Here is a 15,708-nt window from a genome sequence, read left to right as displayed (position 1 = left end):
TCAACTTTCAATCGATGAAGTTACCAATAGAACGGATTCATTCCTAGAAGAAAAGTCATACGGTAAAAGAGAAAAATTTATGAGCTTGCTATCTAGGCCACAACACAAAAAAAAAAAAAAGTCTTTTAAGTTCGTTTATCTTGATGGCAACGGAAAGTTTTCTAAGGAAAGTTATCAGAGTCATCTTCCTTCGAGCCGAAAATGTAGTCTTCCTTGCCTAGAATCGATGCCCATGGGGATAACAATTAACAAAGATTTTCTTGACACAAACTATAGCCCGTCCATATTCGCCAGACTACACAAATTCTTAGCTTAATTCCTAGAAAAGACAAGAGTATCTTTCGCAATTTCCATGTTCTTCACGCTACTGCAATCGCATCGATAAAATAATGCAGCCGTCAACGATCATTGAACGATGAATCAAACTGGCGATCTGGCTGAGTAGGTCCTGACTCAGACTGACATTGGACATGTTCCCAATCCATGGACTCATTATCATCTGCCACTTTCTTCACCACATGAACTATACCAAAAGAAAGCACACAGCTAACACAGCAAATCAGTATTTTAGTGTCCCAGATGGCCAAACTGCAAAAAACACTAGTATTCCTCTTCTGGGCTGAGTCACCCACAGCTAATTATCTGCTTATTTTATTACTGGTCTTTTTGTTTTTTTTTTTTTTTGGCTGAGCCTTTGTCCTGTATCCATAAAACACCTTCCCAAGATAATATTTTTATTTCATACCAGCTTGTGGGACCAGAAAATATTTGCCCAGAACATTGACAGAAGCCAAACGTGATCATTTTTCCAGGATGCCCTTTGGCGATGTTAAGGTTTTAGTGCTGTCATTAAACTGGTATCAAGAAAAATTTTGCTGATTAAAGGAGAGGATTTGGCAACCTAACTGTGTTAACACAGGTAAGATGAGTAACATTGGCCTATCTCTTGGTATGCAGAAGGGTTCATGAGCATAGTTTGCTGTTTCTTTGGCTTGTAATGTTCAGTTTTCAGTAGAAACTTCAATGTTAAAATTAAAACACACGTAAATCAGCCATATTAAAATAAGATTACGGTTTACCAAGATTAGGCCCGCAAAGAGATTTCACTATATTTTGGTAACAATTAAATAAATTAAAAAAATTTTTATTAATTTTTATTTTTATTTTATTTTTATTTAAATTAATTAAAATTTTTGGGGGGGTTTTCCGGGGGGGTGGTTTGGGGGCGCTTCCCCCCGGGGAACCCCCCGAACCGGGGGGGGGGGGGGGGGGGCGGCCCCTCCTCCCGACCGCGCTGGGGGGTTTTTTTTGTTTGTTTTTTTTTTTTTTTCTTTTTTATGGGGTGGTAAAGTTGTGTGAGAAAAGGGTCTCCCAAGTTTTCTCCAACTCAAAAAAAAACTCGTTTTTCCCTTTTTTGAGCTAATTGCCGAAGAGATGCTGGTCAAGGTGCTGTCTTTTAGTGGAGGCTGAGATCAGACGAGCAAAACCTTTTGCAAAACAATGGATTAACAGCTAATAAAGCGAACTAATAATGATCATAAAGAATGATGAACCAAAGTCAAGAAAGTATCCTCTCATCTTCCCTTTCGTTTCATTTTCTTGAAGTTTCTTTCGTATTTCATTTTTCCTGTCATCTTATGCTGATGGCAGATTCCAAGATATTCTTTTGGTTGAATTGAATCAGGCTCTCTGTAGTCAACAATCCTTACAATGGCCGGCACTTGTTATAAATTACAAACATAATTCTCAAATTCTTTCTTGTACCCAAGATTTCTGAGAGAGAATATTTCCTGAGTAAGCCTCATAAGGATGGTTTGCCAATTTGTTGAAATTCCTTAGGTCATTTTCATTGGTTTGCATATCCTTTTCTGCCAAATTATCAATGACTCTACAAAAAATCTTCTCTTGGGTGAATATTGTCTTCTAAAAGAATGACAGACCTCCATTTGAGAAAAGCTGACATGACAGGGATTCGAATAATTTTTGGCTTAAATGAGCTTTTTCTTTAAGTCAGTCGTTTTCATCATCCTTCATCTAGTGCAGTTACTGAGTTCCACCTAGCACTAGAAGAGTCAAGAAAGAGTCCAAAATCATCTAGCAGATTCGTTATCCTCAAGAACTACACACAACATTAACAGCATTTATACACAAAAAAACCCATCAGCCGTTTCACTTCTCACCCTCGGATGACAATCTTGGAACATCATTTTTGTAGACGTTTCACAAGTTGACGCGATGAACTCACTGAATCACAACGGAAAATTTCTGGTTTTGAATGACCCTTTTCGTGTTATTATCTGTTGAATATCAGTTACATTGACTCTACGGTGGGAAATCAACTAGCTGCCAGTTCTTGACATGCCATCAGTTTCTTGTTCACATTTATCAGGTGCATGCTCTGTTTTTGTTTTTTTTGGGCCAATTGCAATTAGAAAACATTCTGGCAGCTTCCACTAGCTTGCACGGAAGAGCTTAAATCCTAAAAATTCATGGCAATTTGTACAAGCAAAGGCTACACCAACAGAATGCACGAAAGTATAAAAAAATGGTTCATTACTCAATTTTAAAAGGCATGATATTACAACAGAATTCTGCTTTCCGATCTCTTTCCTTGAGCATGAGCAAGCTTACAACTTACAAACCTCACACCAACGTCAGTGACAGCTTTAACCCACATGCTGGTAATCATATCTTATTAGGATAAACCCAATCAGGAGAATCAAGACAAAGTACATAAATATCTAGCTGCCAAAGCTCCGTGGGTATATATACTCCCCTCAAGTGACCGTGCTTATTGTGCCAACTTGTCATTGGCATCTTTAAAACCTTTCTTTTCCTTTGTCTCCTCTTTGTTGGTCTTCTTCTTTTCTCATTTTCAAACTTTTAGATTGGTAGTCTCCCCTGCTATTAGAGAGATGGCCATTGAGCAGTACAAGGATGTGGAGAATGGTGATAACCAAGGGCCTGAAGACCTTCGGGAGCCTTTGGTTAAGCTGGAGAAGAAGGTTATGACCTATGAACACAGTGAGAGTGATGAGACTCTGGAAAGTAGTTGTTCCATTGCAATGGTTTTGCTGAGCACATTTGTTGCTGTTTGTGGCTCTTTTGAATTCGGCTCCTGCGTAAGTATACCAATGGCTTGAAGCTGAGAAACTTCCTGGTTCTTTGAAAACTTGAGGAAATTTGAGAAATGGTGCCTTCGCCAAGTCTCTCAAATTTAGGTGAACTAAAAAAATCTTTTGACGTTTTTCTTTTCTTGGTTAGGAAGCAAAAAACTGTAGAGGGCAAAAGCGATTTTTTTTTTTTTTTGGCCTAAGTAATTCTTTTGGCAGGTGGGTTATTCTGCACCAACTCAATCTGCTATCAGGGAAGATCTTAGCCTCTCTTTGGCTGAGGTTTGCATAAGACTTTTTCGCCTTTCTTGTACTTGTTAAAATGCACAAGCCTAATGTCAGCTCTGATGCTCTTGCATATGGTAGTACTCGATGTTCGGTTCTATATTGACCATTGGCGCCATGCTTGGTGCTATTACGAGTGGTAGAATTGCAGACTTTAGCGGTTGAAAAGGGGTATGACGATCTATATCTTGAAATCGAGCTAAATCATAGACTTTTGTCCATTTTGACGTCATATGCCAATGTCTGCTCCTTCAATATTCTGCAGGCATTGCGAATTTCTGCAATCTTCTGCATTGCAGGATGGCTAGCAGTGTACTTCTCTAATGTACAACCCGTTTTACCAGTGATAAGTGGAAATTCTTTCAAGTTTGTGGATGATCTTCAAGAGATTACAACCTAGTAAGTTACTTGCTAATTCCAACTATGATGCAGGGGGCATCATTGCTCGATACAGGGAGGTTCTTCACAGGATATGGAATTGGAGTCTTCTCGTACGTGGTAACGATTTCAAACTCTAGACCTTCCTTTGCAACACCGTGATCGTGGCATAATGATACTTTAATTTAGGGGTCATGACAGTTAGAGACAGGACTAGCACTTTATGATTTTAATGAAATTTTTTATGTGAATGGATGAAACAGGTTCCGATATTCATAGCCGAAATCGCACCAAAACATCTTCGTGGTGGGCTCACTACTCTAAATCAGGTGGAGAAATCTCAAAGCCTGCATGTCACATGTCTTCTCTCTCTAATAAAAAAAGGAGTAAACATCAACCTTGTATCTTTTCCTTCATGTTTTCCATGCAGCTCATGATTGTCATTGGGGCATCGGTTGCGTTTCTCGTGGGAACTGTTGTAACATGGAGAACTCTGGCTTTGACAGGTACAGTTTTATTTTCTTAGGAAAAAATTAAGCATCTTTGGCGATCATAACTGTTGAAATTTCAAGGAAAGATGGCATTATATAGTTTGAACTGTGAGATCGGCATGAAGTCGCTAATAGTTTGTTTGATGTTATAGGGATTGTACCATGCATTGTGCTGTTGGCAGGTCTATTCTTGATCCCGGAGTCACCTAGATGGCTGGTAAGCGCTTGAAAATGACGCTCAGTTCAAAGCCAAAGAATTTGAAAGGGAAAAGTACCGATGAGTTTTATGTTTATTGTTGCTTTCAGGCAAAGGTTGGTCGCGAGAAAGAGTTCCGATGGGCACTTCAGACACTCCGTGGCAAAGATGCCGATGTCTCTCGAGAAGCTGCTGAAATCCGAGTACTGACAACTTAAGCAGCTACTCTTATTACAATAAATAAATAAAAAAAAATAGAAGAACACATAAAAGAGTAATTTTCCCTATTTTGCTTGAATAAATATTCTTGACAGGTTTACCTAGAAACTGTTCAGAGTCTGCCCAAAGCTAGAATGATGGACCTGTTTCAAAACAAGTACATACGTTCTGTTACAGTAAGCATCTTGTTCTTCTCAAAGTCTTTCCCGTTGAGGTTGTGAAGTGAATTGCCGCTGTGTTCATGATAGACATTGCAACTGACTTGCTGATTTCGCCTTTAGATTGGTGTCGGGTTGATGGTATTCCAGCAATTCGGCGGAATCAATGGGATAAGTTTCTACGCGAGTGAAACCTTTGCTTCTGCTGGTAAATCAGATTGTCTATTTGCCTGAGTCAATATGTTGTTGCTCATAGACTCCTACTCCAAACTTTGCCTAACTTTCATGGTATCAAATCCAGGTCTTTCTTCAGGAAATATTGGAACAATTGCTTATGCTTGTGTTCAGGTAATCTTGTATTTGAATTTTTTTCGATATGAAGTCCCAAACTCACCTGATACAGCAATCGCTCAAAATGACTTGACCAAAAGAAACCAATTGACAGGTTCCAATAACATTACTGGGAGCCATTCTAATGGATAAATCTGGAAGGAGGCCACTCATAATGGTATCTATTATTCTTCTGTACCTTTGTAAGAAAAAAAAGATAGCGGCTCAATAAGATTAGTAAGATGGCTAGTGACAAAAATATCGCATATGTAGGTTTCTGCGACAGGAACATTTTTAGGCTGCATTCTTGCAGGATCTTCATTCTTTCTCAAGGTCAGTTCTTTTCAGAAGAATAGCTTGGTCTGATAAACAATTCCCCATCCTGCCATTCCTAGATTTGTATCTGAACTTGATTCTTCTTTGTGCACTTAGGAACATAATTTGTTTCCAGAATTTGTACCGCTCATGGCAGTTACTGGAGTACTGGTAAGTCAATTAAACATATGGTGATACTAAATACTTCACACAGTAGTTTGCTTGGATCCTCACCATCTTCTCTTTTTGTGCGACGAAATCAGATTTATATTGCATCGTTCTCAATCGGGTTGGGGGCCATTCCGTGGGTGATAATGTCTGAGGTAAAATTCAATCCTACCCGCGATTCTGTTCGGTCCTCACATACTTATCAAAATGGAGAACATTCCTTTCCTTCATTTCACTTGTCGAACAATGAATGTCGGCAGAATTAGCCTTCTTTACCTTTACGCGAATAAGCATTGCAAAACTACTCAAATCTGAAATGAGGTTAATTTCTTGATCTGCAGATTTTTCCAATAGACATAAAAGGAGCAGCTGGTAGCCTAGTGGTACTAGTGAACTGGTTGGGTGCTTGGGCCGTCTCTTACACATTTAACTTCCTCATGAACTGGAGTTCCTCGGGTACATAACATCATCACTCAGCCTCACACATGATCAAAGTTGCGCTGCATCATTTTCCACTTAAGACGGTAAATCGCTAAAGCTTCAACCTTTATGCAGGAACATTTTTCTTGTACTCTGGCGTCTCGGTGTTGACCATCCTGTTCGTGGCGAAATTGGTACCGGAAACAAAGGGCAAGACATTGGAAGAAATCCAGGCTTGCATCAATTCAGACAGCAGAGGACTACCAACTTTGAAATGATTCTAGGGGAAACACTAGCAGAAAACCAAGATGTCTTTTTTTTTTTTGGGGGGTTGGGGGGGGGGGGGGTGTGCGGGGTTGTCTGGAGTAGATGTGAGAAATGGCTTAGAGGGTTATGTAATTCAGTTTTGAGTGAGCATGCGCGGTTTAGTATCAACAAGTATTAATGCTCTTTTAATAAAATATTTAATAAATTTTCTGGAATTATTAAGGATTATTATTATTATTATTATTATTACGACGACGTCGCATGACTTAAATGCGCAAATGAACCAGAAAATATATATATATATATACACAGAGAGAGAGTAAAGAGAAGGATGCAGATCTGAAGGGCAAGATCCGATTTTTCCACTCCCGCCCCCGTTCCTCGGACCCACGTATCCTCTCGCGCGCTCTCTCTCTCTCTCTCTCTCATCGAACTCGGTACGGAACGCAAGCTCGAGCTCACAACAATGGCGTCGCCTGGGGCTAAAGTTTCGTTCCGCATACTCTTGGCCGTCCTCTTCTTCCTGGCCCTCTTCTACGTCGGCCGCCCTCTGTACTGGAAGATCTCCGCCACTATTCACGACATCCGCGAGAACAAGCAGACCGTCAAGCAAGGTGATGCTCGCTCGCTCGCTCGCTGGCTGCTGCTCTGTCCAATATAGCTTCCGGGTCTGTGGTTTTCGTTTGTTCGATTCAGCCCTTTATTGGATTTCGTTATTTGTTGTTGTTTCAGGATTGTCTCAGATTGTGTATGAAGCGCAGAAGTCGGTCGGGTGGAACGGGTGGTTCCACGACGAATCGGACTCCGGTGTCCGAGAGGATCGCAGGACAGGGGCGTCAGCGAGTCGGAGGCTGCTTTACGAGGTCAATTTGTGAAATTGATTGGTTGATTGATTGATCTGTAAGTTATGTTGTGGAACTGCAAAGTGTACAGTGACTGCACTGTAATGGAATGTGGAATGGTGTCTGGATTATTGGGTGTCCATAATTGTTTGTTGAATTAGCTATAAATTCGCCCTTGGCCTAGTGGGGTATTAGGATGTGTTTATTCTGTAAGGGTGTGTTTATTTCTTCAACGGGGTTTCGTAGAATGTTCCGCTGCTATGAAACTATGTTGCTTCTGAGGAGTATCTGCTTTATATGGGATATAATCAAGTGGTGGATACACATTTTCAGCCTGAAACAGTGCAGTCTAAATAGATATGCATGTACATTTAAGTGTTTAGGTTTGTGACCGCAAAAAGAAACTTTTGTGTATATGTAATTTGTGCTTGCATATGCCAGCACATGCTATAGCTTGAATATTAAGTGGATCAATTATTTGCCAGAAAATAGGAGGTAAAAATAAATCTAGTTTCAAATACTCAGGATATCTCGATGATCAGCATTGCCAGGTGACGAGACGTGGTGTTACTTTTCTTTTCTTTTTTTCTAATGGTAGGATTGAGAATGAAGTGCTGAAATGCCTGTTACTATTATATCGTGTTGGGTCTTCTCTATTTTGATTTATCACCACAGTGTTTCTATTTTTAGACGATATAAAATTCTAATTGAGGGAGCTTTAGGAGTAAAGAGAGCCAATTGCATATCATGCTGGAATCTTTTTTGTCTGGCTGTAGTTCCTCATAGTATTCCAAGCTACGCAAATGTGCATCTAAAACCGTTCAATGGATAACAATAAGTTAATCAACCTCTACCAAAGCTCTTCCACTGATATTTAAAAAAGATAAAAAAAAAAAAGAATAAGAAAAATCTACCTAAATGGTCCATAGCCAAACTGTGGCTTTGTTTTCTCGCTTGGAAAAAATTGAGTTCTAAAGGGCTATTTGTATGTCACATAAAAATATAAGAATGAAATGAAACAAAATAAGAGTAAAATAAAATAAAGGCAAATTGATTTTGAAGTTACAATAGTGTTTTCAGGCTGATGTTGATCGTTTGGATGTACTGTAGCTTCTAGTTGTAGCTTAGAGCTGCAGTTATGTTGCTTTTTGTAATGCCAGAGAATATTAAAATTGTTTGATAGAAAATTTTGAAGTTGTTTTACAATTTCTTGAATTATTCTAAATTGTACTTTGAATAATTAGGTTAACATTATCAATGTAAAATTAAGCTTTCAAAAGTCTGTAAAACAACAGCAAGTCAACTTTGGAGGATTTCGACCAAAAAAAAGAACTTTGTAGGATTGTGGCATTTAAGGTACCGTGGCTTTCGAAACTACCACAGGCTGCCAAAAGTACGCTGGATGTTTTCTGTGCACAATTTTTCCCATGTATGTTTATATTGGTTTGTGGGAGAATCATTATGAAGAAATATCTGTTTGTGAGTGTGTGCGCATCTGCCTGCATGCGGATGCAAAGAGGAGGAAACAGAATCATGGAAATGGGTTTTTACATGCAACGTTGTACTGGATTGGTGGCATGACGTGTTGCTCGGCTGGGTTGGAATTTAGTCGGAAAGTTGCAGCAACAGTTGTATGTGGAGAAAGGAGGTTTGTTACTAAGCTTCAATCAGTGTGGCCTGTTTCTTGGACAGTTTCTCAATCTGCTCTGCACTCTGTAATTTGTTCTACCACAACCTTTAGGTTGTCATCATTTGAACACTAACTTGACTTAAAAGTGTTGTCTGGATAAATGCTTTATTGCTAAAAAATCTAGTCTCTGAGTTGTGCCGAACAGAGTGTTTCGGGCCCCAACATAAGTTTATTTCTTTTATATGATTTTACTTTTGTTTACTGGGGTGGTAGATAAACTGTCTATTCACTCATGTTTGGTTTTGTAATATCCGGTGGGCATACTCAAGAGATGACGGTCCACAATACAAGTGATCACCTCTTGAGTATGAGAAACTATAGGCTTTCCAGTGCCAATCCTAAATAAGAGGACTGAGTTGCTGCTGGGGATGCTGGATATGTGGTAGTGGTAATCACATCTGAATTTAAAAATGAAAGCCCAGGATAACTCGATGCTAGATCACATGAAAGAATTTTGAAAAGCAGCTAGTTCTTCAATTTGTTTCTCCTTTGGTTCGTCTCACATATACAATAGTAATAATCCAGGCATGGTTACATGTGGATGAAATTTAAAAGGAGTATTTTCTAGTGGTAATATAGGCATACGTTTCTAAAGACTTGCGAAACATGTTACTGATTCCCCTTTGATCATGTGGAATTTAAGTACTGCAACTTCTACCATGTCACAACATCGGCCTCGATGCACCTGTGAAGCTGGGAGCATATCATATGCATGGGACAACATGAGTTGTCAACACTAGTTTCAGAAATGCTTTCTACATCGTGAGGTCCATGTTCTGAAGTCTGATATTTATCAGTCTTGTCCCAAGGTCGAATGCATATGGGTTAGTTCCCAAAAGATGCTATATTTGGTAGATCTTTAGTAATGACTCAGTTTTGTTTCTGGTATCCTTTTAGATTATGGGCTATTATTGCCTCTTGGTAAGTTATGGATAAGAGCGCAATCCTTCCACTGGAAAGTTGATGGGCTTTTAAAGTTGGTTTCTTTTCATTTGTGGGCTTGAGCCACCTATTTGTTGTGTTCTCAATGGATCTGAGCCGACAACTTCGACAATGTTTGGCATCTCTCTCTCACTCTCACTCATGAAATACGGCGTCATGTTGTCACTATTAGGGGTGATCATTTCACGGTGGGTAGGTTTCAGGTCTGGAACCTGTTAAAACTAGTTTCGAGTTTTTAAAATTTGGAACCCACCATGCTTGCCTTGGAATCGAGTTTGGAACCTACTATGTTTTTTGGGTCCGGTTTCATGGTCTCCTCAAGAACCCGTATTTCTTTTGTTCATGTTTTTTGGTTTCATTATTTACGGGAAAATAATAGAAGCAACGAAACAGTTAGAAGTAAAAAATGGGCGAGGGCGAGCCAGCAAAGGCAAGTCAAGTCAGGAACGAGCGAGGGCCAGGGCAAGTTACAAGCGAGAGAGTCTGTGAAGTGAAAGATGCCAAGAGAAAAAATTCGGATATTTAGGCTTCACGAAACTAGTTCCAGATTCGGTCCGGTTCTTGAGTGGTTTCTTTTCTCGGGATCAGGAATCGAACCATGTTTTCAAGGTAAGTTTGGTCCGATTTCTGGGTAGAACTGATCCGGTTGCATAGCTCCTGGTTACTATTGCCACCAGCTAAATAACAATTGTTTAATTGGGCAGAGCTCCCTTTCGGTTAGTGGGCTATTGGATTAGTCAAAGCACTTTTCAAGAGGGAAGCATGACTTAAGCATAAAGAACGGGCGTGACGAAGCTGGAGCCAATGATCATGCCAGTTCAGTGCGGATTCGCAATGATTTGAGTTTCAACATGAAAATGAAGCTTGGAGAATGCTTCAAAGGGTTCCTTTTACTTCTTTCTTTAATGCGTGAACCCCTCAACTAGAAGGGTATTAACTTAAGCGTCTACATAAGGGTGGCCCAGAGAAAAAACCTAGAGTCTCGATTAGACGAGCCCCACGATAAAATAGTTGACTTGAATGGCTTTTTAAGGAAGGATTTGGGTTTAGAAAATAGCATTGTAGGCATCCAAAAGCAAAAGGGAAATAGTAAAACATTGCGCGAATTTGCCCCGTTGGTGTTTTTTTTTTTTTTTAATGTATAACCTCGTAAGTTAGGTATATCACGAGCCAGAGCTCAAGTACGTGGCCAGTGGACCAGCTTGCTTGTACATAGTAGTATGAAAAGTCGAGCATGTGTGGTTCAATTAGTCCACACATGGACAAGTTCCATCCCTTAATCACACAGCTAATCCAACGACTATTATTGGCTATTATAGCAAATATATCAAAGTGGTGCAAATTGTTTTCAAAATGCATGCACACCGGATCAATGTGAGTTCGATACATACCATACAAGCTCTCATCCACGTCAAACTTTAGTGGCGTGAAGACTTCAAGATTAACGGTTCAAAATTTCCATACACGCCGTACTTTATCGAGCATGTCAAAGATTTTATAAGATTGAGTGGGGGTTGGGTCAAGTAGATGTTGCACCGGACGATCATATCTGATTTTATCAAAGGCGGGGTCATCTATATAGTGGCCCTAAAGAATCTTGAATTCTCGTGTATTTGCAAAAAGCTCCTGCATTGATATCGAACGTTCAATTTTTCAATGCGTACCTACCAAGAGTTTCCAAAGCTCATACGGCAGCTGCTCTTTAGTCAGACTTGATTTGGATCTTTTGATTGATATTGATGGATGTGCCCATTCTTATAGACTTTGAATTTATCAACGTCAACTGCGCTATTACTTGAAAGTTGTCCCTTTAACTTACCATGCACGGCTCTGTTTGTTTCAAAAGAAATAAATAATTTTAAAAATATTTTTTAAAAATAATTACTTATATCACTTGATATAATTAGTCAATAAAGACTGTTTTATTATCAACAACAATTTATGTCTAAAAACTTTCGCAGCTAATAAAAATAATTTTTGTTCATTCATTTTTTTAGCAATATAAGTGATTATTTTTAATATTTTTTTTAAATTATTCGTTTATCATGAAACTGTTGGGATTCATGGGAGGACTGTGGACCGCCTATGTTGGCCAACCCAGCCCTTTATACTTATTCCAAACGTGATAAAAGGTTACTTTTTTTTGGTGTTGTGAGTCTGTCATTTATTTTCTACAGAGAACAGTAAACGAAGAAGAAAGACAACGACATTCTGCTCTCTCATGAACTTCGAATAGCAAGACAAACTCTCAGTCCGCATCGGTAACATATAATCCGTTGAAAAAACGAGATATGTTTGTTACATAATGTACTTGAAAGATAAGTTATTCAAGTAAGATTTTGAGCATGTTGTTCCGTGTAATCTACTGCATATGTATATGGGAATGCATTCCTTTCAGAAACAAACAGAACCTAAGTATTTGGAGAATGGAAATATTGATGAAAAAAAAAGTACAAGAAGCGAAAGAAAGAACAAATGACGAATCCCATCAAATATCAGAAGACAATAGGGAGATGAAGTGGAAGAAGCTTATAGGTGACATGTTTGTCTCTTGGTCTTCTACCAAACAAAGTTCTCGTGGCTATTTCGACCGCGGAAGCCGAATACATCGCTCCAGGCACTAGTTGTGTTCAAGTTTTATGGGAAAATATCAAGTCCGCGATTACAGATACCTGCTAGAAATGTACTGATTAGGTGTGAAGGCACTAGGACTACTACTGTGTCCAAAAATCCAATTTAACATTCTCGCGATTAGCATATTGTTGTTTGTCGTGATTTCATTAGAGATCGGGTGGTCAAGAAAGATATAGTGTTTGAGTTCGTGAACACAAATAATCATGTAGCGGATATTTTTACTAAGCCTCTAGATAAAATTGAATATGATCATTTTCGTCGTGAACTTGGAATAATGAGTTTTGAGTGATTTTTTTGGGGCAAGAACAAGCTACCTCTATAGGGATAGAAGCTCTTCCATTGTAAGAGCACCATATCAAGCTGCACCCCCACCACTGGCGGCCCTCACCTGCGGTCGGCCATGGTTACCGAGGCCCGATAACCATGGTTCAACCCTCGCCCCACCATTGTCGGCCCTTTTCCTGTGACAAAGGGCGATGGCGATGAGGGTCCTGCAGGCTCCTGCCCTCTTTTGCTTTCATCCTTTTTTTTAAAATTTGTTTATGTATTTTATTCTATTTCAAATAATATTTATATTAGAAAAATTATATTTCATTGTTTTGGTTTTATCCTTCATATTTTAACCACGTCAACGCCACGTATGAGAGAGAGCTTAAAAAAACATGTTAGTGTTTTCTATTAGCCAAGTTGAACGGAATTAACGGAAGTATTTGATAGTACCAATTTGACAAGTTTTAAAATTTGACTACACTTTTTAAAAATTTTACGACTCAACTGCTTTTGTAACAAGTTTTAAAACTTTCAATGCATTATCTCATAAATCTACTTTTCGTTTTAGCTCCAGCAAAAACATCTACCCTTGCTTTTGACCACTCCATGCTGTTTTTACTAAACCCTTTATTTGGTCGAACTTTGATTAATGTTAAAGTGGGCAGGCAATTGACTTCTCTAATCCTATTAGGAGGAATAAAATAAAACAAAAGAAAGAATCTTACAGTCACAACACAACAAGCGTCCAAACACCCAAAAGAAAATAAATGCGCTTTAGTGGTAGAAAGAAACACATCTTTATCTGGCCAACATCCAAATACTAAAATCCCATCATAGACCTTTTTGCTTTGCCTTTTCTTTTCTTTTTTTCCAATTTTTATTCTTATCCAGAATACGTGCATACAAGATTTCTCTTTTCGTATATTTTGTCTCGACGATAATATAAAAAAAAAGAATTTATTATGCCTATTTTTAGAACCACACCATCAAGTTTTCAGACCACCTATATTTTTTTTTTTTGGTCGGGTTCAGACCACCTATTTTTTTTTTTTTTTAGGAAGACCGCCTATTTAAATAGTGGGAAAATAGTATATTTGTTCCATACAGAAAACTAGCATCATAAAAAGAAAAGGGCATACACTTCTTCCTGTTATGCGCTTGGACTTCATTTGGGAAGGGACTCATAACTCTAATGCACTTGCATGATGTGTCATGAGATAAATTCTTAGGCTACGTTAGATAGTTAGGATGAAATGTAGGGTAAGATAAAATGTAACATATCCCATGTTTGATTCCTATTCAAGAGATGATAAGGATGGATAAAAGAGCGATATAACCCGGGTAAACAGTATCTCATGTGGGCGGGAAAAAAAGGTGGACTCCATTTTTTTATGTTCGATAAGCATTATTTTACTCGAATAAAAAACTTATTATATGAATAAAATTAAAACACTAATTAGGTGTACATAACATTTAATCATAAATAAACCACAAAGATTACAAACTAACTAAACAAAAATAACAAAAGAATTTATTTCTACTTATTCATATTTTTATTTATGTACTTGTATTTCTTTCTATTCTATGACATGCGGTATATATATTTAGTATTTATGTTAATTACATATTTTAGTAATATTATTATAGTTTGTCATTTGATAGAATTTCAATAAAGAATGACAGAAGGGGATAAAAAAGAAATAAAAAGGAACTTTTTTTTTGTCAGAAAAAAGGACCTTGAAGAACCCATCTTTTGAAGACTAAAAAGCCATCAAAAAGCCTAAACTATGTCGACTTTGACATATATACCCAAACTTTTTTTTGTGATACCAAAAATCTCAAACCGATACCCATGTGACACATTTACCCAGAACTTGTATTGGTGTGACACATTTGCCCAAAACTTTTCTTATGACATTATAAACTTATATTAGTGTGAAATATTTATGTCAAAATGTGTCGCATGCCTACAAGTTTAAGATTTTTAGTATCACAAAAAAATAATTTGGGAGTCACACTAGTAAGATTTTAGGATTTTTGGTGTCACAATAAAAAAAAATTGGAGTAAACGCATCACACAGGTACAAGTTTGGTAATTTTTGTGTCACCGGAAAGTTTGGAGTAAATATGTCTTAGTGGGCATAATTTAGGATTTTTGGTGGTTTTTCTCCTACTTTGAATGAACAAATTCAAACTTAAAAATGAAGGGCAATTATACTATCGAAAAGAAAAAACTACCCTCTCCTTGTCCTTCTCCTCCGTAACCACCTTGAAGTTTCATGGCTCCTTCGTAACTCTTTGGTTCGCTTTGAAACTCCATGAAAATGGCAAGAGTCTCAAGACTCCTTCTCTTCCGCAGCTCTCTAGTTCATGTTGGAGCTTCACAAAAAGTGGTGAGAGAATCAAGAACTATAATTTTTGAAATCACGAAGGTTGGTGATCATGCTTTCTCTCTCTTGCCAAATTTGGCATTCACCGGCTACTTTATCTCGTCGATGTCATTGTAGCTCATTTACATTTCTTGGCATGATCGAACTTATGGCTTTGAATTTATGTAATGAGCTCCTTTGCTATTTAATATTTAGAGCATATGACTGGTTAAACTAATTTTTGTGCATTTGCTATTTCTTTAACAATGAATAACGAGAGATTCTTATCAACTTCTTTTGTGCATTTTCCGATTCATTTACACTAATAAGAAGTTTCTATTAAAAATGAACATGATAGCATAGGAAAAAATCTAAACTTATTACTGTAATTCACCAAATAGTGGATAAAGCATAGCAAAATCCTTTGTTTTCATAGCATACCCTATCTAGTCCTATCCTTGGTGGTAATTCAATTATAAACTTTCTAATTTTACCATTTTAGTCCTAATCCTTCGTGTGAAATCCACACAATTAGTCGAAATTTGCTACGTAGATAAGTTAACTCGAAATGTCTAAATGTAAGTTCCTTCAATAATATGTCAAGTGATAAATAGGTGAAAC

At 38.0% G+C, this 15,708-nt stretch overlaps 3 protein-coding genes and 1 long non-coding RNA gene across 13 annotated transcripts in view; 3 read left to right on the top strand and 1 right to left on the bottom strand.

The window, feature by feature from the left end:
- LOC115728661 (disease resistance protein RUN1-like) overlaps positions 1-15,708 on the top strand; it is a 1,102,447-nt gene that overhangs the window by 145,068 nt on the left and 941,671 nt on the right. The window lies entirely within an intron of this gene.
- The window catches only part of LOC125313790, a 483,189-nt gene that overhangs the window by 71,174 nt on the left and 396,307 nt on the right, over positions 1-15,708 (bottom strand). The window lies entirely within an intron of this gene.
- LOC115730809 (sugar transporter ERD6-like 16) lies at positions 2,716-6,575 on the top strand. The gene is given in 18 exon segments (XM_030661423.2): positions 2,716-3,122; positions 3,333-3,395; positions 3,480-3,569; positions 3,664-3,723; positions 3,831-3,896; positions 4,040-4,105; positions 4,207-4,282; positions 4,420-4,484; positions 4,574-4,666; positions 4,778-4,858; positions 4,964-5,048; positions 5,142-5,188; positions 5,286-5,348; positions 5,444-5,503; positions 5,603-5,656; positions 5,749-5,808; positions 5,995-6,109; positions 6,209-6,575. Coding segments are annotated over 18 exon segments (1,494 nt in total). The 5' UTR covers positions 2,716-2,915; the 3' UTR covers positions 6,352-6,575.
- LOC115729811 lies at positions 6,668-7,575 on the top strand. The gene is made up of 2 exons (XM_030660442.2): positions 6,668-6,954; positions 7,073-7,575. The coding sequence occupies exons 1-2, from the start codon at positions 6,807-6,809 to the stop codon at positions 7,213-7,215; spliced, it is 291 nt and encodes a 96-aa protein (XP_030516302.1). The 5' UTR covers positions 6,668-6,806; the 3' UTR covers positions 7,216-7,575.

The sequence above is a fragment of the Rhodamnia argentea genome, chromosome 1, assembly GCF_020921035.1.
Source record: "Rhodamnia argentea isolate NSW1041297 chromosome 1, ASM2092103v1, whole genome shotgun sequence".
NCBI classification, from domain to species: Eukaryota; Viridiplantae; Streptophyta; class Magnoliopsida; order Myrtales; family Myrtaceae; genus Rhodamnia; species Rhodamnia argentea.
This window is presented reverse-complemented; position numbering and strand designations above follow the sequence as displayed.